The sequence below is a fragment of the Orycteropus afer genome, unplaced genomic scaffold (genome assembly GCF_000298275.1).
Source record: "Orycteropus afer afer isolate SDZICR_OR568_19922 unplaced genomic scaffold, OryAfe1.0 scaffold00435, whole genome shotgun sequence".
Classification (NCBI taxonomy): domain Eukaryota; kingdom Metazoa; phylum Chordata; class Mammalia; order Tubulidentata; family Orycteropodidae; genus Orycteropus; species Orycteropus afer.
In genome coordinates this window covers 909,479-933,254 of record NW_006922022.1, presented here as the reverse complement: position 1 = coordinate 933,254, position 23,776 = coordinate 909,479, and the positions used below count along the sequence as shown (strand labels likewise).

The window sequence follows — 23,776 nt, the reverse complement described above, 5'->3', positions numbered from 1 at the left end:
GAAGGAAGGTTGGGCAATCCTACTTCCGTAGTGATACTGCCTCAGAAACCCAAGGAGGGGTCGCTATGAGTTGGGGCCGACTCGACAGCAAACAACAACAACAACAACAACAAAGCTTAGGTAGATTAAAACATGGGCCTATTTTACACATCTAATAAAAACTGGAGTTAGAATTAAAACTCATGAACCTTCCTTGACAACACAACTCTGAGACTCTAAATTTTGTTAATCTGACTGTATAAAAAGAATGCAGATTATGGCTATTCCACCAAATCTGAGTGTGGCAGAGATCTGTGCTCATCTTCCATGGCAGAGTGCTGCAGGGAATGGCTGCCTAGCCAGGGATTATCTGCCTACCTCTGCTAACTCACATGACCCCATTTACATATCAATTTTGACAGTGGTATGTGGGGACAAGTAACCTACCCCACTTTCATGACTGACCAATGAAAACCTCACACAGAGAACCTCCACCCTCTTTCTCTTGACTGTACCTGAATGAGGAATTCAAGCTACATAGAACAGCAGAGCCAAAAAATGGTAGGCACCCTAAATCTCCTGTCCCCAAATCACTTCTGGGAAGAAAGCATTCACCAACTAGGAATCCTCACTGGCCTTGCTATGAGAGAGAAATAAATTCCCATTGTGTAGGCCACTAGGTTTTAGGTACTGGCTAAAACAACTGGCATTTACCTTCCTAATATTAACCAAAGCCTAAAACTTACTTCCTATCTTTTTCTAAGTATCTGACTTCTTCATAGACTTCATGTTCTGCACCTTGTACTTTCCACTTATAATTGGCCAGAGCTAACTTTTTTTATAGATAGATGTAAGTGAAAGATATGAACTTATGGAGTAAGAGTTTACAAAATGTTTTATCTATATTATTTCATCTATTTAGCTAATTGGAAAGACCAAAAAAGCACAAACGTTTTTACTTCAATTTTAAAGATGAAGAAACTATGGCTTAGAATGTCAAAATAACAATATAAAACTGGGAATTTAATAAAAGTATCCTTTAACTCACTGGTCAGTGCACCTTTATCTATATTCCAATTAGGGATAACTTCCAACTTGATATGCTTCTTTGGACACAAAGAAGAGCTACTTCACCTCTGTTCTGTCTCTGCCATATGATATGGTTAAAACTTGATTAAATAGGTAAAAAGTCTACTCTTGTTGTGATTTTAATAAACACTCAAGTATGAAAGGTTTTCATACCTTGGGAAAGCTAAGTCAAGGAACAGAATTTACAGTGAAGTATCAATGATAAATATCAGATGCAGTGAACAAGTTTTGCTCTTAGAAACTTGAGAGGGAACAGGGGCAAAGGAAATAAACAAGAAAAGGAGCAAAACAGAGGAAACAATTTCATCTATACCACTTATCTGTCACTTTGTCATACAGTGGTGGCTTGTGTGTTGCTGTGATGCTGGATGCCATGTCTCTTGTATTTCAAATACCAGCAGGGTCACCCAGGTGTACAGGTTTCAGCGGAACCTCCAGACTGAGACAGACTGGGAAGAAGGACCTGGCAATCTGCATCTAAAAACATGGCCAGTGGAAACCTTATGAACGTCAGTGGAACACTGACACAGTGCTGGGAGATGAGCCCATCAGGTTGGAAGGCACCCAAATTACAACAAGGGAGAAACTACTTTGTCAAACTAGAGTCAACTTAAAGATGTTCATGGAGTACAGTTTCAGAACCTTTGTTTACTGATGTGGCATCATTCAAAAGAAGAAGAAACAGCTGCAAACATCCATTAAAAATTAGAATGTGTAATGTACAAAGAATGAATCTAGGAAAACAAAGATGTCAAAAAAGAAATGGAATGCATAAAGATTAATATCCTAGCCATTGTTGTTGTTGTTATATGTCGTCAAGTTGGACCTGACTCACAGCGACCCCTCCTTGGGTTTCTGAGGCAGTATCACTACAGAAGTAGATTGCCCCATCTTCCTTCCGAGGAGTAGCTGGTGGGTTTGAACCGCCAGCCTTCTGGTTAGCAGTCAAGTGCTTTAGGCACTGTGCTACCAGAGCTCCTAGCCATTAGTGAGCTGAAATAGACTGGTATTGGCCATTTTAAATAAAACAATCACATGAAGAGGAATAGCATCATATTCGTTTTCAAAAAGAACATTTCAAGATCTATCCTGAAGTACAACACTGTCAGTGATAATATCCACAGGCATACAAGGAAGACCAGTTAATAGAACTATTATTCCAATTTACCCACCAACCACTAATGCCAAAGATGAAGAAACTGAAACTCTTAACCAACTTGTGAAGTCTGAAATTGATCATATAGGCAATCGGTATTCAGTGATAATCATGGATGACTGGAATTAGGTAGCTGGAGCGGCGGTGGGGGGGAGACTAACCAGTAGTTGGAAAACATGGCCTTGCTGCAGATCACATGATCGAATTTGGCAAGACCAAGGATATAGTCATTAGAAATACCTTTCCAACAATATAGATGGTGGCATGGTGCCTAAGGCATTTGGCTGCTAACCAAAAGGCTGGCAGTTCAAATCCACCAGCCACTCTTCAGAAGGAAGACTGGGCAATCTACTTCTGTAGTGATATCGCCTCGGAAGCCCAAGTTGGGGGGGGGGGGTCCCTTTGAGTTGGATCTGACTCGACGGCAGTAAGTTCGGTTGTTTTTTTTTTAAATACACGTGGACCTCATCATGTGGAGTAAGTGAGAATCTAACCGACTACCTCTGCGGAAAGAGACAAAGGAACAGCTCAATGTCATCAGTCAGAACAAGACCAGGAGCTGATTACAGAACGGACCATTATATTCAAGTTCAAGTTGAAGCTCAAGAAAATTAAAACAAGCCCAAATGAGCCAAAGTACAACTTTGAGTATATGCCACCTAAATTTAGAGATCACCACAAGAACAAATTTGACAAACTTAACTCTAACAACAAAAGAGCAAAAAACTTTTAAGATGGTATCAAGGACATAACACATGAAAAAGGCAAAAGGTCATTAAAGACACAGGAAAGGAAGAAGAAACCAAAATGGATGTCAGAAGAGACTTTGAAAAATGCTCTTGAATGTAGGGTAGCTAAAGTAAATGGAAGATATGATGAAGTTAAAGAGCTGAACAGAAAATCTCAAAGGGCAGCTCGAGAGGACAAAGTAAAGCATTACAATGAAATGTGCAAAGACCTGAGTTAGAAAATCAAAAGAGAAGAATAGGTCTGGCATTTCTCATGCTGAAAGCACTGAAGAAGAAAATCAATCCTTGAATTGTAATACTGAAGGATTCTATAAGCAAAATATTGAATGATGTAGACAGAAAGCATCAAAAGAAGATGGAAGAAATACATAAAGTCACTGTACCCAAAAGAACTGGCCTGCACTCAACCATTTCAAGAGGAAGCATATGAACAAGAACCCATGATACTGAAGGAAGAAATCCAAACTTCACTGAAGGCACTGTTGAAAATAAGGCTCTAGGAATTAACAGAATACCAATTGAAATATTTCAAAAAATGGATGCAATGCTGGAAGCACCCACTTGCCTATGCCAAGAAATTTAGAAAACAACTATCTGGCCAACCTACTGGAAGAGATCCATATTTGTGCTCATTTCAAAGAAAGGTGATCCAACAGAATGCAGAAACTATCTAACAGTATCATTAATATCACACACAAAATTTTGCTGATGATGATTCAAAATCAGTTGCAGCAGTATATCAACAGAGAACTACCAGAAATTCAAGCCAGGCTCAGAAAAGGACATGGAACGAGGGGTATCACTGCTGATATCAGATGAATCTTGGCTGAAAACAAAGAATACCAGAAAGATGTCTACCTGTGTTTTACTGACAATGCAAAGGCATTCTACTATGTGGACCATAACAAATTACAGATAACACTGTTAACAACTGGAAATTCCAGAACACTGGACTGTGCTGATGAGGAACCTGTACATAGATCAACAGGCAGTCATTCAAACAGAAGAAGGGGATAATGCATGATTCACAATCAGGAAAGGTGTACATGACAGTTTTATCATATAGTCATTGTTATTCCCTTTTTATGCTGAGCAAATAATGCCTTGAACTGGCCTACAAGACGAATGTGGCATCAGGATTGGAGGAAGACTCATTAACAACCCATGATATGCAGAAGACATAACCCTGCTTGCTGAAGGTGAGGAAGAGTTGGAGTCAGTATGGACTGCACCTCAATGAAAAACAAAAATTCTTACAACTGGAACAATAAGCAATATCATAATAAATGGTAAAAAGACTGATGTTATCAAGGATTTCATCTTACTTTCACAATTAACATCCATGGAAGCAAATCAAAACCAAACTCACTGCCATCAAGTCAATTCTGACTCATAGCGACCCCTCCTTGGGTTTCCGAGGAGGTATCTCTACGGAAGTAGATTGCCTAGTCTTCCTTCCACAGAGTGGCTTGTGGGTTTGAACCACCAGCCTTCTGGTTAGCAGTCAAATGCCTTAGGCCCTACGCCACCAGAGCTCCTTCCATGGAAGCAGTAGTCAAGAAATTAAAGGTGTATTACATGTAGCAAATCTGCTGCAAAAGACCTCAAAAATGTTAAAAAGCAAAGATGTCATTTCAATGACCAGGGTGTGCATGACCAAAGTCATAGTATTTTGAAATGTTTCATATGCATGCAAAAGCTGAACAAAAAAAAACTGAAGAATAATTGATGCCTTTGAATTATGGTAATAGCAAAGAATATTAAATATATCATGAACTGCCAGAAGAGTGAACAAATGCCTTAGAAGAAGTACAGCCAGAATGTTCCTCAGATAGGAGAATGGCAAGATGTCATCTCATGTACTATGGACATGTCATCAGGAGGGACAAGTCTCTGGAGAAGGATATCATAATTGGTAAAATGAAGAGTTACTGGAAAAGAAGAAGATGTTCATTGAGATGGATTAACACAACAATAGGCTAAAATGAAGGAGCTCTGGTAGCATAATGGCTAAGGCACTTGACTGCTAACCAGAAGGCTGGCGGTTCAAACCCCACCAGCCACTCCTCGGAAGAAAGATGGGGCAATCTACTTCCGTAGTGATACTGCCTCGGAAACCCAAGGAGGGATCGCTATGAGTCGGGTCCGACTCGACAGCACATAACAACAACAACAACAATAAGGCTAAACCAAGAAAAGACTGATAGGATGGTGCAGGAGCAGGCAGTGATTGGTTCTGCTGTACACAGAGTCATTAGGAATGGGAAATGAGTGGAGAGCACTTAATAACAAAAGCAATTTCATTTAATGTTCTGGATAGGCAGACGTCTTTATGATCTCCTACTAAATAAATACAAGGTGGGAGCTCTGGTGGCATAGGGCCTAAGGCATTTGACTGCTAACCAGAAGGCTGGTGGTTCAAACCCACTAGCCACTCCTTGGAAGGAAGACCAGACAATCTACTTCCATAGAGATACCACCCTGGAAACCCAAGGAGGGGTCGTTATAAGTCAGAACCAACTCGAAAACAGTGAGTTGGGATTTTTTTACTAAATTCAAGAAGGAGTTTAGGTGAGTCTGTCAAGCTCAGGGCTTTAGGGCCTTCTCTCTCCCACCAAGCAATGACATTCTAAAGATGAACTGTCAAATACTACAACCTGAAAAGAGAGCCATTATAGTCTTAAAAAAATGTACATAAATACTGCTCATAGTGTCATGGCTGAATTCAAATTAAGTTCAAAACTTCTACCCTCTCCCCGTCCAATATTTACTAAGGTGTATTATGTGCCAAGAAGCTTTGGTAGTTCAGTGCCAAAGGCATTTGACTGCTAACCAGAAGGTTGGCAGTTCAAACCCACCAGCCACTCCTCAGAAGGAAGACTGGGAAATCTTCTTCCGTAGTGATACTGCCTCAGAAGCCCAAGGGGGGATCACTATGAGTCGGATCCGACTCGACGGCAAGAGTTTGGTTTTTGGTATCATGTACCAAGGTAGATGCTGAGTGCTGGCTACTAGGTTACAACAGTGAAGAAGAGAGACGTAGTTCCTGTCCTCAAGAAGCTTATAATGCATCATCTGTGCCAACTACCATATTTTTATGCAAATAACACATGTATTATCCAACCACACAACCCCCTGGAGTGACAGTTTCCTATGCACACTATGCACATTACTCATGTGTGCACAATATTTTTTGTAGGCACATTATATGCGAAAAATATGGTAATAGCTTCTGTGATCATACGAAAGCCACTTAACCTCTTTGAGCCTCAAACTATTCCAAATGTTAATTCAATGACAATTATCTGTAAGAAGATGGCGTAAGTGGTTTGAAAGAGCCAACTTATGTGAACCTGCTCTGCAAAGGACAGTTTAAATACAAATGTTTGCTTAATATTGACATTTTCTGCCACATGGATACCACAAAACACTTATTCAGCACAGACCACTAGTGAGATAGAGTGGCAGGCAGCCTTTGCATCTCTTTTGCCCTAAACAACCCAGCTGCTGCTACAGGAATTATTTCCTAGAAAGCCCAAAGAAGGACCAAAGATCATTAGCCAACTGACTTTACTGGATGTCCCATGAGTTCCATGGTGAAACATCAGGCTATAACAACTTAAACAGGTTTCTTTATCCATTCAATGCAATCCCTGCTTTTGTGGCATTCTGTTGTCAGGAAACCAGGAAAAGAATTTAACAATTGACTTAATTAACTGATTAATTTTAAACTGTGATAAGAGCTTGAAGAAAACAAGTTTAGAGATAAATCTACATCAGAAAAGATGTGTGGTTAAGCTGCTTAGGAAAGGCCTCCATCAGAAAGCAGGACTTTAGTTCACACCTGAAGGGCAAAGAATTTACCCTCACAGAAAGAGGACAAAGATATTCCAGGCAGAGGAAAAAAAAAAAAATCTCACATGCAAAGGTCCAAAGCTGCAGAAGAGCTGCGTGTGGTCAGGAACTGAAGACTTCTGCTGAAATTGACAGAATAAGCTATGAAGTCTGAGATATTGGTGGAAGCTACTTACCTACTCCCACAGACCACATTCTCCAGAACTTCCCAGAGCCATTATTATATTAACATGTAGCATGAAGCTCTAAGAGGAGGATCTAATATGTAGCATCATCCTGGGTATAAACTGGGGTCCTGGAAACACTCAGGTCCCAAAATACTCTGAAAATGCTCTTTGAAACATTGATTGTTCTAGTCATTCTGATTGTTTCAAGACACAGATGAGTAAAAATGTGCCTCTAACAGGGCTGCTGACACCTCAGCTAATTATTCAGAATGTCTGATACGGTTCTTTGAATTCTGGCAGGGCCCATTTACAAAGACAGGATTTCTGCAGACTGGCTGGTGTACAAGCCCAGGCACCTCAGTTCACAGAGGCTGTGTGAAAACTTTCATAGATTCAGCAATGATAATCACCTATATTCATATTCCTAGGTCAAAGACAAGGAAAATGGTGAAAGGATGGGAGGGTGCATTAATTCTCTGTCAATACAGGTTCCTGGAAACACAAACTTGAAGTAAGAATTATTTGTTAGCAGCAGAAAAAAACATGTCTTTAGATTTCATCTAATTGAATTTTTCCTAATTGAGTATTTCCTTTTTTGGGAGAGAATACTACTAAACATTTACCTCACATTTTTGTCCTTTTGAATAAATACTTTAATAAATACACAAGGGAATACCTTTAAAATATCACCTGGATTCTTAAATGATCCTAGTCTAAATGAGGCTTGTATTTTCCATGCAGCTGGCGAAGCTTATGAATTACAGAGATAATCACGTAATTGAAAAATAATTTTTTATCAAAACACTAACAGGATACTTCACTAATTGCAGATCTTTTAAATGAATCTTTGGAATCACTATAATTTCCCTTTTCCTTTTAATAATAACTTCTTCACACACCCTTTCAAATGATCATTCTAAATGTCCTGTTTTCCCTTTCTTCCTCAATTCAAAATCAGGTCAGGCCTTTGCTATTCTTCTACCTTCAAAACTCTCTCTGAAGCCAGGAGTAGCTATTGCATACATAAGGCTGCAGGTTTGGGTCCACAGAGAGTTAAATTAATATGCTGGCTCGACCAGTTCAACTTACCGTACATCTTCATTTGCCCAATAACACAATCTATAGCCAGCCAACTGCTAACCAAGTCAATATGTGGTAAGACTAACAGCCACCCTAACTTGCCTTGATAATTATTCTCCTTTAACTGACATAATATTCAATATACTGTTGTTGAGAGCAATAATGCTAAAATTGATGCCTCGAGGGCTACAAGACAATTGAGTTTTAGCCAGATAAAATCATTGGTGCACTAATAGTGCATCATAGGTTTCCACAACTTTCAGATGTACATTTTATAGTTTACTTGTAGGAAAATACTATATTTAATTACATTCAAAGTCATTCATGCATACCTATCATTATTACATATAAATTTTTCTACATAGTAACCAGTAATCTAACAACACTGCTTTGGAAAATAAGTGTTATTTTTCTATAACAGCGCTCTTTTGGGTTTTTTTTTTTTTTTTAAATGAGCATTTTCTCCACTACAAATTGTGTCATTTAACCTCTTAGCATTCTAAGCAAAGAGCTGTTTTCAATGGAACAAGTAGATGGTAAATACTGAATAACAAAAATAATTATCTAAATAAAATCTATATTACTTCAATCCTATCAATAAAACAAAACAAATTAAACTTGGAACTCCTCTAATATAAAACTCATCTATGATTTTACTCAAAATGTCAATTCTAGACTCTGAATGGAGAAACAAAATATAAACTACATTTTTTAATATGTGGCTTCATCAAAACCTATTTGAAAATTAATTGTAATTTAAGTATCATGATACAGGACAAGGTTCTTTATATGAAATATCTCATGCCCAAATGAGAAACTTTATCATTTTAGTTTGTGGTTTTGCTCAATTTTTCTTTTACTCTTATTTTTCCTCATAATTTTCTATCTTTAAATATTTTATATTCATACAAAAAGAAATATTAAGGAATTGATATGAAAGGAGTACATTTTAAAGGAGTATATTTTCTACATGCTTCTTAGAGAGATGTTGAAATATTGTGAAAAACTAACACATAAATACAATTTCCAATGAAATAAAAAAACAGGCATTGGTCAAGGCAAAAGTAGGTTCACAGCTCAGAAAATCCAACAGGTTCTAGGTTTACTGGTGTCAAAATGTGACAGTGATCTGGGCTGGTAAGATGGTATGTTAGAGCACAGTCCTGCACATATCTATTTGTTTGGACAGAAAAGGGCAATGGATATACTCCAGGACCCTTAGATAAAAATGTAAGTGTGAAAAAGTGAAACGCAACACTGATGATGGAACTAAGCATCAGAATACAGGTAGTAAAGATGGAACTGAATTGGGATAAATGACTCATCTGTGTTGGATAAAGGAAAATGTGTTTAACCAAGCTAACAATCGCTTTCTGTAATCTGTAACAGGTTTATCGCTTTTGCGTAAGGTAAAATCCATCCAATATGGACATTAATAATCATGTTGTGGGCATGACTACAGCGAATGTGGCATTATATACATCTTGGGGTCAGCATAAGCAGGAATTGTGAAACTGGCTCTCTATTTTACTTTTCCAGGCCCCTTACTCTTAGACCTTGTGCCCCGACCATGTCTCCTGACCATCCAGGACTTATATTCCCACTTACTCTGCTGAAATGCCCCAATCTTGAGGCAAATGAAAAAATGCCTATGAGAATGCTATGTAAACTGAAAATGAAATATGTAATTATTACTATTATCATCACTGTCTGATCTAAAAGCCAAGTTTCCTGTGCCGTCCAAGTTGACACCTCACTAAACTAAGAAATTATTCTATGTCAAATAAAGTGGTCATGAAGAAGACAGGTTATCTCATCTTTCCTGTATTTTCTCTACTTCTACTCACCATCCCACTGCTGCTTTTGCGCCCTGGTTAACACAGGGGCACTTTCTGGAAGTGCCACACAAGAGAGTAACAGGAATGTGTTGTGTTTTTATTCTGGATTAAAGCAGGGGGTGGAGAGAGAACTGTAGGGAAGACTTGAGGCTCCACTCATCACCTATCAAGCTAGTGGCACAAGCCTCTCACACAACACAGTGTGGCTTCGGGGAAATAACACTAGGAGACGATCACCAGTGCTGGCACAGCCTAAAACAATTACTTGTTTTTGTCAATGTTCCTGGGATTAGCCTCCTTAGAAAATTTCAAAATTTGCTTCAGATTCTACCTTCTCAAATTGTAATTTCCATTGGTGGTGGTGGAGGGTGGTATTTCTTCATAGTCCAGTACAGTCTCTTCAAATCTTCATTTTTGTTGTTACGTGCTGTCGAGTCAGCCCCTACTCATGGTGACCACTCCTTAGGTTTCCGAGGCAGAAGTAGTTTGCCCAACCATCCTTCCGATGCGTGGCTGGTGGGTTTAAACCACCAGCCTTCTGGTTAGCAGTCAAGTGCCTTAGGCACTATGCTACCAGAGGTGACCATAAAACACTTCAGAAGCAAAGGACACAATGCAAACTGGTTCGTGACATACTGCAAGTATGGGGAAAGACACAGGAGGGGTTAGGGAAGGCTGGGTCCCCTAAGAAAATCCACTCCTTGGAAGGAAGATTGGGCAATCTACTTCTGTAGAGATACTGCCTCAGAAACCCAAGGAGGGGTCGCTATGAGTCGGAAACGACTCAACAACAGTGAGTTTGGTTTGACGGTTTTGGTTTACCAGATTAGAAGTACCACTGATAGAAAGGATGGGCTGGGGACTAGACAAGCAGGCACTGTGAAGGCTGTATCTATAACCTTGCTGGCCTGCTTCAGAATGAAGACCTCTGAAAGCTGTGACATGAGGGTTTATGGTAATGAAAATAGTTTATATTAGTTACCCATCTTCCTTTGATTTGGATAGAAGAAACAATAAACAGTGAGGGGATATAGAAAATCAAGAAAATATCATGCGTAGAAATTAGTGTTGAGAAAAAGCTCTAATAAACCCAAATGAAACTCAATCTCCTATCTTTATATATCCATCACACAGCTCAAAGAGTCTTGTTTTTAAGAGGGTTAAAATAAGACTTGTTGGAGAAGCCAGAAAGCCCACACTGTAAGGAGAGAGAGCTGAATCCAAAAAGGGGGAAACATGGTAAGACTTGGCAAAAGGCCACTTTCCCTCTTCTAATCACACCATAGAAACCCCACACTGGCTTGCTAGGGCATCTATCCTTCTCTCTAATTCCCTGAGAAGCCTGCTGATAGGAGCACTTAACCAGAGGAGGGTGTGCATGTGTGTATCTGCATTAGGTAGGAAAGAGACTTGAGTTTGCCAAGGGCTTTCATCCAACCCCACCCAGAGCTAGCTCTGGACACCAGCATTCGACGTCCTCCCCCTACCTGAAGGATGTATCCCCGCACGTAGTCCCGCAGAGTCCAGCCCAGGCCATGCAGTATGTGCAGCACCTCCTCCTGCTTCAGGACACTGAAGAGACGGTCCAGCAGGATCTTTAGCCGCACAGGCACTGCCTGTGTTCCGTAGAGCATCAGGCTGCTGATGTCAAACACCACGTTGGACTGCACGATCTCAACTTGGGTGGGGTGGTACAGGTGTTGAGTGCTGAGCTTATCCAAGGCTGTGTGGTCACACCAAGTTCAAGGAGAGGTGGGAATAAAGAGAAAGGGAGGGAGAGAGCAGATACAGAAGAAATGGGAGTTATCAGAGCTCCATTGCTGATGGATGATAACCACAGATATTTAAGCAGGATTTTCCAATATAATAGTTTTCTTCCAACCCCCTCCCTGTGTTGCCTTAAAAAAAAATTTACTGTGTTTATAAATTGCAGACTAAGCCAATTGTAAAACATAGTCAACGTCCAGAATGAGAGCCACTGAGGATGCTTTTAAATGACTGTGGCTGCCTCTAAAAACCTAATTAATTTGCTAAATGAACTATGGCACAACACAAGTTGCCAGGGTATCCTCCTCCTTCCAGAAAAAAACACATCTTCAACTTAAGCCATAAAAGTAGGCTCAATCAATATAAGTTTATCAGATAAGGTTGACTCCTTACGATACCTGAATGGCTTAAAGAGGACGTTCATTAGACTATAGGGGTTGTTGTTGTGAGGCAGCTAGTGAATTGTGACTCACAACACACCTGTATGACAGAGTAGACGTGATTTATAGGATTTCCTAGGCTACAATCTTTATGGGATTTTCTCAAAAGGAGTAGCTGGCAGGCTTGAGCTGCCGACTTTTCGGTTAGGAATCAAGCACTTAACCACTGTGAAACCAGGGATCCTTAGGTTTCAGGGATAAATGACTCAACTGAGATGAAATACAGAAAGCTGGCATCTTTGCAGTGGGTGAGGAATTTAACTAAAGTTGAATGAGCTAAGGAAGATAATCGGAGGAGTCAGGTCTCCCAACTCTCCCTTGCCACTCATTTTTAAAGTATTTTCTTCTTCACTGTCCATGCTGTCTCTGGAAGTTACTCAAGGAAAAAGAAAGATATTCAAGTCATAATTTAGACACTTTGCTAACATTCCTAACAAAAGTTAGTTATCAAAAGAAACTGGGAAAAAAATGACTAAAATAAAATTCTAGGAATTTCTATGTATTTCAACTAATTATTAGCTGAAAATTGAGGCCTAATCATTCTCAGAATATGTACTTTTCACGAATTAGCATCACAAAAATGGGGCTTTTTCCTCCTCAAAACTAAGACATCACATTTCTCCTCTAAACTGGAAGCCAAGATTGGGTCGTTAAGTTCTATCTCCAATCATATCTGAGTTACTGAGAATCCTACTGCAGATAAGGCAAATATATTTTGCCTCAGTTTCTCTTAAGTGAACAATTAGGATAGCATTGTCTCATCAAAAAGATGCTGCAAAGATTAATGAGATAATGAATGAGCAGGCTTTAAAGTCCTTAACAGAACTGGCATGTGGATTACACCTCAAGATAAAGAAAACAAAAAATCTCACAACTGAACCTGTCAGCAGAGTAGCCGTTCTTCAGAAGGATGAGTAGTTAAGCTGTGCTGGAAGAAGAAAAGGGATGATAATACCCCTCTCCTGCTTTTTCTAAAGTTTAAATGCCCTGTGGAGTGAGAGAAGGCTTCAGTCCCTAGGCTTGTGGATTCCTTATCTTTCCCCACTAAATTAATTTCCCCGTTAAATTAATTTTTAAGGCTATTTATTCAAAGTTGACTTAACCACTTGAATAGGAAAGATCAGACAAGTCAGCTGCAAGAAATGAAGTACAAGGAAACCCGAACTTTTTGATGAAGTATTCCTGGGAGTAAATGTGTAAAATGAGGCCAGTGGGTAAATGATAAAGGCCTTTACACAATAAGCAACATCACAAAAAATGGAGAAAAGACTGAAGTTGCCAGGGATTTCATTTTACTTGGGTCCACAATCAACACCCATGGAAGCAACAGTCAAGAAATCAGATGTGGTACTGCACTGAGCAAATCTGCAAAATACCTCTTTTTAAAGTGTTAAGGAGCAAAGATTGGAAGACTAAGGTACGCCTGACCCAAGCCATGGTATTTTCAATATCTAATATGCATATGAAAACTGGATAATGAATAAGGAAGACTGAAAAAGAAGTGATGAATTGTGTTGTTGGTGAGGAATATTGAAAATACTAAGACTGACAAAAGAATGAACAAATCTGTGCTGGAAGAAGTGCAGCTGGAATGCACTTGGAAGTACGAATGGCCAGACTTTGGTCATGATGTCAGAAGGGACTATTCCCTGGAGAAAGATATCATGCTTGGTAAAGTAGAGGGTTGGTAAAAAAGGGGAAGACCCTGAACAAGATGGATTGACACAATGGTTGCAACAACAATGGACTTAAGTATAGCAAGAATTGTGAGGACAGTGCAGGACCAGGCAGTGTTTCTATTGTACACAGGGTCCCTATAAGTCAGAGCAGACATGATGGCACATAACAACCACCACAACAGGACATAAAATACACTAGAATTAACTGTCAGATTCAGCGGAGGCCAAACTTGCACAGAGATCAGTGATACAAAATACCTGCCATCCCTACAAAATGAGAGGACAGACATAGAGTAATCCCTCACAGACACCCAGACACTGTGAGAGAGAGATCCAACAGATCTACTGACTCAAGACCATAGTACTGGGGGACACGAGACTCAATTGGCACAACAAAACACATAAAAGTCTTGTTCCTCATCTTACATTGGCAAGTAGCGACTGGGGTCTTAAAAGCTTTCAGGCAGCCATCTAAGATGCACCTAATGGTCTCTTATCACCGAAAATGAAGAAGAGTGAAAAAAAAAAAACACTAAGGGCATTTGGAAGCAATCAGCCTTAGGACACGATGGACCATGAGACCAGAAGAATTAGATGGTACCCAGCTACTAATGCTAACCACTCAGAAGAGGATCAAATCTGGAGATCCTGGATAGAATGGAAGGAAAAATGTGGAACAAAATCCAGAAATTCAGTAATGACCAGAATTACTGGTCGGATGGAGTCTACTGATACCCCCAATACTATGGCCCTGGGATACATTCTGGGCCTGGAATAAAACTCACTCCCAGGGGCTGGCTCTCAGCCAAATAGTAAAAAAGATGTACATGCAGACCACTCAACCGAGGGTGACACACCCACATACTTGATGGAAATGCATTCCTTGGAGCAATCAACCACAGGGCAGCAGAGGAGCAATATTCACACGGAGAAAATGCAGGAGTGCATAACTATGATGGGCGTGTGTGGGGGGTTACTGGGCAGGGAGGGGAGGAGACTGGGTTAGGGTTGGGGATGGTAAATGGGGAGTGAAATTAAATGTACACATAATGTTGAATGTAAAACAAACTCTGCTCTGTAAACTTGCACCTAAACCACAATAAAAAAAATAAATAAATAAGTAAAAGAAAAAATAATTAACTGTCAGAATTAAACATATATGGCCTTCTAGTGATCACAAAAGGTTAACATCTGAGATTGCAAGATATTTATCTAATCTCAGGAGTCAGGTGAATGAATATCAGACAACATCCAGGCTCAAGTTGTAACTACACCTAAGGGTACTCAAGATTTTTCACAAGTTCTAAATGATTTTTCCAATTGCTCTCCCTAAAATTCTATCCCACAACAATATGGACTACAGCACAGGTACACTTTCTGCAACTCCATTTAACATACCATTATTTCTGCATATTAATATACGTATTGAAAAATACACACACATACTTTTTTTAATATTTCAAATGTATTTTTCACAGCTCCTCCTCCACTCTCATTTCCTACTGACTGGTGGTCACTAGAGAGTTCATGTACTCTTGATAAATTGCTTTCTTAAGTCCACAGTGTAAAGGGCCTTATCATTTACCCACTGGCTTCATTCAACACATTTACTCCCAGGAATACTTTGTCAAAGAGTTCGGGTTTCCTCATACTTCATTTCTTGCAGCTGATTTGTCTGATCTTTCCTATTCTAGTGGTTAAGTCAACTTTGAATAAATAGCCTTAAAAATTAATTTAACGTTGGGGAAAGATAAGGAATTCACAAGCCTAGGGATTGAAGTTTTCTCTCACTCCACAGGGCATTTAAACTGCAAAAAAAAAAAAAAAAAAAAAGCAGGAAAGGGGTATTATCATCCCTTCTCTTCTTCAAGCACAGCTTAACTACTCATCCTTCTGAAAAAAGGCTGCTCTGCTGACAGAATCCAGTGACCACAGCAGTGGAATCACAACTGAACTCTGCTGCTCCTCCTTTTCCCCTTCACGGATGCTCATTGCCCATCGCAAACACTTCTTCACAAAATACACTGCTATAAGCTCTGGTAGCATAGTGCCTAAGGCGCTTGACTGCTAACCAGAAGGCTGGCGGTTCAAACCCACCGGCCACTCCTTGGAAGGAAGGTTGGGCAATCCTACTTCTGTAGTGATACTGCCTCAGAAACCCAAGGAGGGGTCACTAAGAGTCGGGCCGACTTAATGGTGTATAACAACAACAACAACAACAACAAATACGAATTTGAAAGGGTTCAGTAGAGGGGAAGAAAAATGACACTACAATCCTGATTCTTATGCATATTTTTGGCTCCTTGTATTTCTGCTTCAGTACAGACAAGTCTGTGTACACATGTGTTCAAATGTTGGATGGAAAGCTGTGGTCCCTCTCTCTACCATGCCTTAAAAAGGACAGACAATTTTAGAAAGTGAAGAGAACTGAACTGTTAAGGGTATAGATATAAATAAAAAGAAGATGTTATTCAGAGAACTTAAAGAGCAAAGGTGGAACCAGTAAGGTAAACATTTCTCTAAATATGATTTTTCTAACACTAGAGATTGAGAGTATTGTAAAGGCATTGCCTAATTCTTCTTCATAAGAATGCCATATGTCAAGAAGTATATGCTGTAAGCCACATACTATAGAGCAGGGCTTGGTAACTTTTTCTTAAAAGAGCCAGACAGTAGTATTTTAGGCCTGTGGGTCATAGTACTCTTTAACAACTACTTACCTCTAACCTCTGTTATTTTAGCTGGAAAGTAGCCACAGGAAAGACAAACAAATGTGTTTGTGTTCCAATAAAACTCTATTCACAGAACAGGTTTTTAGCTAAATTTTGATAATAGTTTCCAAACATCTGATAAGGAAAACCAAAGGGTAGACTAGATATTTAAAGAAAGTCAATAGAAGATGGTGGTAATGCCCTAAAAGTGTGGTTGAAGCAATCATTTATCAGAAAAATAAGTCATAGACAAAGGCTTGAAAAATAAGAAACTGCCCAGTTTACAGATGTCAACTGCAAATTACAGCATAAAGATATCATCAAAGTTTATAATTCACTGAACTTCTTGAATGTGTAAAAATTTTCTGCTGTATAACTTTATAACTGCCTCATCATAGTGAGTCACCAAGTTATAAGAACTTGTGGGAAAGTTTCCTTGGTTAAACAAAGGGAAAGTGACAGTCACTTAAGTATTACAGTATCTAGAAGCTGAGAACTGAACATGCCTAATTTCATGATTTCCACATATCTGACTGCAAAGGATTCAGGTCTGGATGTAGAACTTAGTAAAGAATGTAACTTAGGCCAAAGAGTTGTTGTTGTTGTTTGCCGTCGAGTCGGCCCCGACTCATAGCGTCCCCTCCTTGGGTTTCCAAGGCAGTATCACTACGGAAGTAGGAATGCCCAACCTTCCTTCCGAGGAGTGGCTGGTGAGTTTGAACCGCCAGCCTTCTGGTTAGCAGTCAAGTGCCTTAGCCACTATGCTACCAGAGCTCCTTAGGCCAAAGAGAGTGGGGGAAAATTGTTCGTCAGGATGGAGTTCAGCAAGATGGGCATCTACTTTTTATATTTTATGGACCTAATGACTTGTACCAGTGGTACTTTTTTTATATAGTAAAATGATATTGTTTTGTTAGCTCTGTATCCACTCCCCCCTCCCCTTCATTCTGGTTACAGCAACTAGATTTCCCTTAGGGGAATCACTCCTTCCCTACACTCAATGCCAGTATTTCAAAGAACTGACTATTCCCTAGCCAAGCCTGGAAAACCAATATATGCCAGTCCATTGGCCACAACCACTGATTCAAGAACAAGCAAGTGAGTTAAGTATAAACAATGGGACTGAAACAGTATTTTGGTTAGAATTATCAACAAGTTTTCTTTCCTCTGAATCTGGTAGATATGCTTAAGAATGCAATTAACATAGAAGAGAGTTGTGCTAAAACTTCAAGTGCTAACAATATGGTTTGATCTATAAGGTCTGGCTGGTACTATTCCTGGACTTTTCAATTACATAAGCCAACAAAATCTCTCATTTCTTTCCCTCCTCACCTCCCCTGTAGGTAGATATGAAGGGCACTTCTGTACCTTGAAACTATAAAAGTCCAAAATAATACAACAAGGGGTCTTGTTAACAGCTCAACTGCTAACCAGAAAGTTGGCAGTTCAAACCTACCAGCCTCCTTTCTGTGGGAGAAAGATGTGGCAGTACCTATCCATAAAGATTACAGCCTTGGAAAACTATGAGGCAGTTCTACTTTGCCCCACTGGGTCCCTATGAGTCAGAATCGACTCCAGAGCACACAGCAACAACTTATACAACTACCTTTTGGTGAACTTCTCTAACTGGATTTCATGAAGTTATCTGTGGTCAACTAACAGTAGGTTAATTCCAGGCTAAACACAATTCATAATTTCCCCAATGACTGGCACAAGTCCTTATCAATTTCATATCTTATACAAATTTACACAGGGTGACATAAGCCATTACAGGAAAAATAAGATAAAAAAGGGGGAAGGAGAGTAATGTAAATAACCATCTAAGTACCAACTACATGTCATGTATCTTTCTAGTCAGTTACAATATCGCTTGTAATCCTGTTGGGTTTTTTTAATTAAAAAAACAACACATGATATGACTAATACTACATTTCCAGAGATCACAGGCTCAATAAGATCAAGTAACTGGCCTAAGATCACTTAGCTATTACTCCAAAGAAAATTCTGCTTCTTCAATGTATTCAGATGCACTACCGGTAAAAAACTCTGGAAACTTAAGTCTTCATCATGTTAGAAGCCCCAAACTACTCAGAATATGGGCTTTTTGCCTATCACTCTGCTGAAATAAGCATTTCAAAGGTCACCAACACCTGCCTTACTAGGAAATCCAATGCCTTTCACTGACTGTCATTATTCTTCTTAGCAGCTGACCCCATTGATCACCACTTCAAATACTCTCCTCCTTCCTCCTTCATTCATGCATACATTCATTTATTCACTAGCACTTATCACTGACTTAGAAGGTACACATAGATGCAAAAGTAATTTCTATCATAGACTCCAAATTCAAAGGCAGACAGGTACAGACAATATAAATGCTATACAAAAGACAGTATAAAGTATTAAAGAGGACATAAGAAAGGACTCTTAGGAAGGCATAGTCACAGTAAGGTATCTAGGAGTTCAGTCAGCCAGAGAAGAGGAAAGCATTCCCAAAGAGGGAGCTAAGGCAGTGGCTCCCAAATATGCATCAAAATCAATTGGAGGACTTACTGACACAGAATCATGGATTCCCTCTCCCAGATTTCTGATTCCATAGGTTTTAGGTGGGGACCAAGAATTTCAACTTTTAACAAGTCTCCACATGCTGCTGCTCAGGGAACATATTTTAAGAGCCAATAACCTAAGGGGTGTGTGTAAGAGAACGGAGTGTTCCAAGAATACCACCAATGAGGTACTCATGGCCATCACAAAGGTCACAGAGGCAGACGGTAAAAAGCCTTAATCCTGAAGGCAAAACCTACAGGAAGCTTTATATTACTTCTTGTTAACAGGACATACAATAAATTAAATATTTATAAATTGAAAACAATTTTGAATTTAAAAAAAAAAAAAAAAACTCTGAAAAGTGTTCAGAAGTTTAGTTAAAGCAAAAGTTCTCACAGGTTGGTGATGGGGACACATACCCAGCAGGACAAAGGTGCTGAAAGAACCACATTCACAGGAGACTAATGCCATCTCTTCCTGGAAAATTACTCCTTCCTTCTTTAGGAAAATAAAACCATACCCTCACTTACATGGCGCACTGGCCCAGGATATGAAATTCTGTATCCTGATGCCAAAATAATTAACCATCTGAATATCTCTGGGAAAAGCCTCCTTTAATGACTGCTAATAGCACCATCTACCACTCATCCGTCAGTCTGTCAAAATGTGGTGGCTTGCATATTGCTGTGAAACTGAAGGCAATACCACTGTTATTTCAAATACCTGTAGGGAGACCCGTGGTGGATAGGTTTGAGCAGAGTTCCAGACTAAGACAAACTGAGAAGAAGGACGGGCCCATCCACTTCTGCAAAAGTTGGCCAATGAAAACCTTATAAATAGCAGTAAAACAATGTCTGATATATTACAGGAAAATTTCATGAATAGCCCTAAAGCACTGTCTGACATAGCACCCAAAGATGAGCCATTAAAGTTGGAAGGCACTCAAAACATGACTGGGGAAGAGTTGCCTCCTCAAAGTAGAGTTGGCCTTAATGATTTGCTGATTTGGCATGACTCAAAATGAGAAAAAAGAGCTGCAAACATTCATTAGTAATTGGAATGTGGAATAGATTAAGTATATATTGTATATTCATATGTAGGAAAACTGGAAGTTGTCAAAAATGAAATGGAACCCATGAAGATCAATATCCCAGGTATCAGTGAGCTGAAATGGGCAGGTATTGGCAATTTTGAATCAGACAATCATATGGTTTACTATATTGGGAATGATAAATTTAAGAAAAATGACATCACACTCATCATCAAAAAGAACATTTCAAGATCTATCCTGAAGTACAATGCTGTCAGTGATAGCATGATATCCACACCCCTACAAAGACCAGTTAATACTACTACTATTCAAATTTACTTACCAACTACTATAGGCAAAGATGAAGAAACTGAAGATTTTTACCAACTTCTGCAGTCTGAAATTGACAAAACATGCAATCAAAATGTACTGATAATTACTGGTGACTAGAGTTAGGTTTTTTTTTTTTTGGGGGGGGGATGCAAAAGCTGAAAACAAAGAATCATCAGTATTTGGAAAATATGGCTTTACTGACAGAAATGAAAATGGAGCTTATATGCCAGAATTTTACAAGACCAACAACTTATTCGTTACAAATACTTTCAACAACATAAACAGCAGTTAGACACGTGGACCTCACCCAATTGAATATATACACAAATCAGAACAACTATATCTGTAGAAAGAAGTGATGGAGAAGCTCAATATCATCAGTCAAAACAAGACCATGGGTTGACCATGGAACAGACCATCAATTGCTCAGATGCAAGTTCAACCTGAAATTGAATAGAAATGAAACAAGTCCAAGAGAGTAACACAGAACATTGATTATATTCCACCTGAATTTCAAGACCATGTAAAGAATTTATTTGAGTATTGAACACCAAAAACCAAAGGCCAGACAAATTGTGGGATGACTTCAAGAACGCCATACACGAAGACAGCAAACGATCATTAAGAAGACAGAAAAAGAAGAAAAGACCAAAATGAATGCCAGAAGAGACTGTCAAATGTGCTCTTGAATAGAAAGTAGCTAAAGTGAATGGAAGGAATGACGAAATAAAATAGCCGAACGTGAGATTTCAAAGGGCAGCTTCACAAAACAAAGAAAAGTATTATAATGAAATGTGCAAAGACCTGGAGTTAGAAAACCAAAAGGGAAGAGAGCATGTTTGGCATTTCTCAAGCTGAAAGAATTGAAGAAAACATTCAAGCCTCGAGTTGCAATATTTAAGGATTCTACAGGCAAAATACAGAGTGATGCAGGAGGCATCAAAACAAAAAAGAAGGAATACACAGAGTCACTGTACCATAAAAAATTGATTGATGTTCAATTTCAGGAGGTACCATGTGATCAAGAACCAATGGTATTGAAGGAACTGTAGAAAAGCAAGTCTCCAGGATTTGACAGAGTACCCACTGAGATATTTCAACAAACAGATACTGTACTGGAGGCACTTATCATTTATGCCAAAAAATTTGGAGGACAGCTACTCGGCCAACTGATTGGAAGAGATCGATATTTATGCCCATTCCATAGAAAGGTAATTGAATAGAATGTGGAAATTATCGAACGATATCTTTTATAATCAAATTAAAGTTAGATTGTGCTGAAGATAATTCTAAAACAGTTGTAGCAGTGTACTGACAGGGAACTTCTGGAAATTCAAGCTGCGTTCAGAAGAGGACTTGGAATGAGGGATATTATTGCTGACGTCAGATGGATCTTGGCTGAAAACAAATAAAACCAGAAAGATGTTTATCTGTGTTTTATTGATTATGAAAAGCATTTAACTGTGTGGATCATAACAAATTATGGATAATATTGCGAAGAATGGAAATTTCACAACACTGAACTGTACTCATGAGCAATCTGTACACGGACCAGGAAGGAGGCTGCTGATCAAACAGAACAAGAACATACTGAATGGTTTAAAGTCAGGAAGGGTGTATGTCAGGGCTATACCCTCTCATCATACTTATTCAATCTGTATGCTGAAGAAATAAACTGAGAAACTGGATTAAATGAAGAAGAATGCAGCATCAGGACTGGAGGAAGACTTGTTAACAACCTGTGATAGGCAGATGACACAGCTTTGCTTGCTGAAAGTGAAGATGACTTGAAGCAACTACTGATAAAGATCAAAGATTCCAGACTTTAGTATGGATTACTCCTCAAAATAAAGAAAACAAAAATCCTCACAACTGGACCAATAAGCAACATCATGATAAATAGAGAAAAGATTGAAATTGTCAGGGATGTCATTGATTTACAATCAATGCCCATGGAAGCAGCAGTCAAGAAATCAGATGTGGTATTGCCATGGGCAAATCTGCTATGAAAGACCTCTTTAAAGTGTTAAGCAGCAAAGGTTGGAAGACTAACATGCACCTGACTCAAGCCATGGTATTTTCAGTCACCTCATATGCATGTGAGAGCTGAACAATGAATAAGGCAGACTGAAAAAGAACTGATACTTTTGAATTGTGTAGTTGGCGAAAAATAGTGAAAAATACCACGGACTGACAAAAGAACACGCAAATCTGTCCTGGAAGAAGTGCATCCAGAATGCTCCTTGTAATCGAGAATGGTGAGACTTCATCTCAGTTACTTTGGCCATGCTGATACAAGGGACCATTCCCTGGAGGAGGATGTTGGGCTTGGTACATTAGAGTGCAGCGAAAAAAGGGGAAGACCCTCAATGAGATGGATTGACACTGTGACTGCAATGATGGGCGTTAAATACAGCAAGGATTGTGAAGATGGGGCACAGCCGGGCAGTGTATCACTCCATTATACAAAGGGTCTCTATGTGTCGGAGCCTATTGGACAGCACCTAACAATAGCACCATGAACCTTCTAAACTTTCCTCTCTCCCTGACTATACCCATATCAGTAAAGTATTGCTAGAACCTGGTAGTTGGACCTATATTGGAATGTTCAGAATTGAGATATGATATAAAATGAGGTAGGGTTAATGACCTTATCATTTCCATCTCATTTATCTGAATAATGTATCATTCTTTAGAAAGTATCTGTGAAAGCAGAGCAAAATTGTCTGATACTAAAAATAGGACAAACCCCCCCCTCCTCTTTTATTCAAAAGTAAGTGATTCTTTTCAACTATTCTCAATGCTCATCCCTAGGAAGTGTCATCACCTGGAAAGAAAATCCCCTAAGCACATACAAGTGATACCTGGTCTTGTAGATCCAATTTGAATACTTTCCTCTGTCTATAAACTTTGTAAGATACACTGGATAAAAACTGAGAATAGCAATTTCACATGATGTTTTTCAGAAAGCATGTGTATCACTTAAAAGGTACTTATAACTCAATCAAACAGTTTCAAAATATTAATTCAAATTATTAAGAATCATAATTTTTTATATTCAAGCAGAAATAAAACAGAAAACAGAAAAACCATAGAAAAAATCAACAAGACTAGAAGTTGTTTTGTTGAAAAGATTAATAAAATTGACAAAACAATGGCAAATTTAACAAAGGAAAAGAGGAAGAGAATACAAATAACATGAATAAAAAACGGATTGGGAGACATCATAACACAATCAACTGAAATAAAAAAGATAATACCTGGATACCATGAAGAACTGCACTCTAACAGATTTGAAAATCTGGAAGAAATGGACAGATTTCTAGAAACACAATACTTACCTAAACTAACACAGA

At 39.0% G+C, this 23,776-nt stretch overlaps 1 protein-coding gene across 1 annotated transcript in view; it reads right to left on the bottom strand.

Annotated features, from left to right (window-relative positions):
* Nucleotides 1-23,776, bottom strand: part of BNC2 (basonuclin 2) — a 383,907-nt gene that overhangs the window by 146,528 nt on the left and 213,603 nt on the right. The window contains exon 4 of the mRNA XM_042782734.1: nt 11,401-11,636. Coding sequence (XP_042638668.1) covers nt 11,401-11,636 — 236 coding nt within the window. The remainder of the gene's footprint in view (nt 1-11,400; nt 11,637-23,776) is intronic.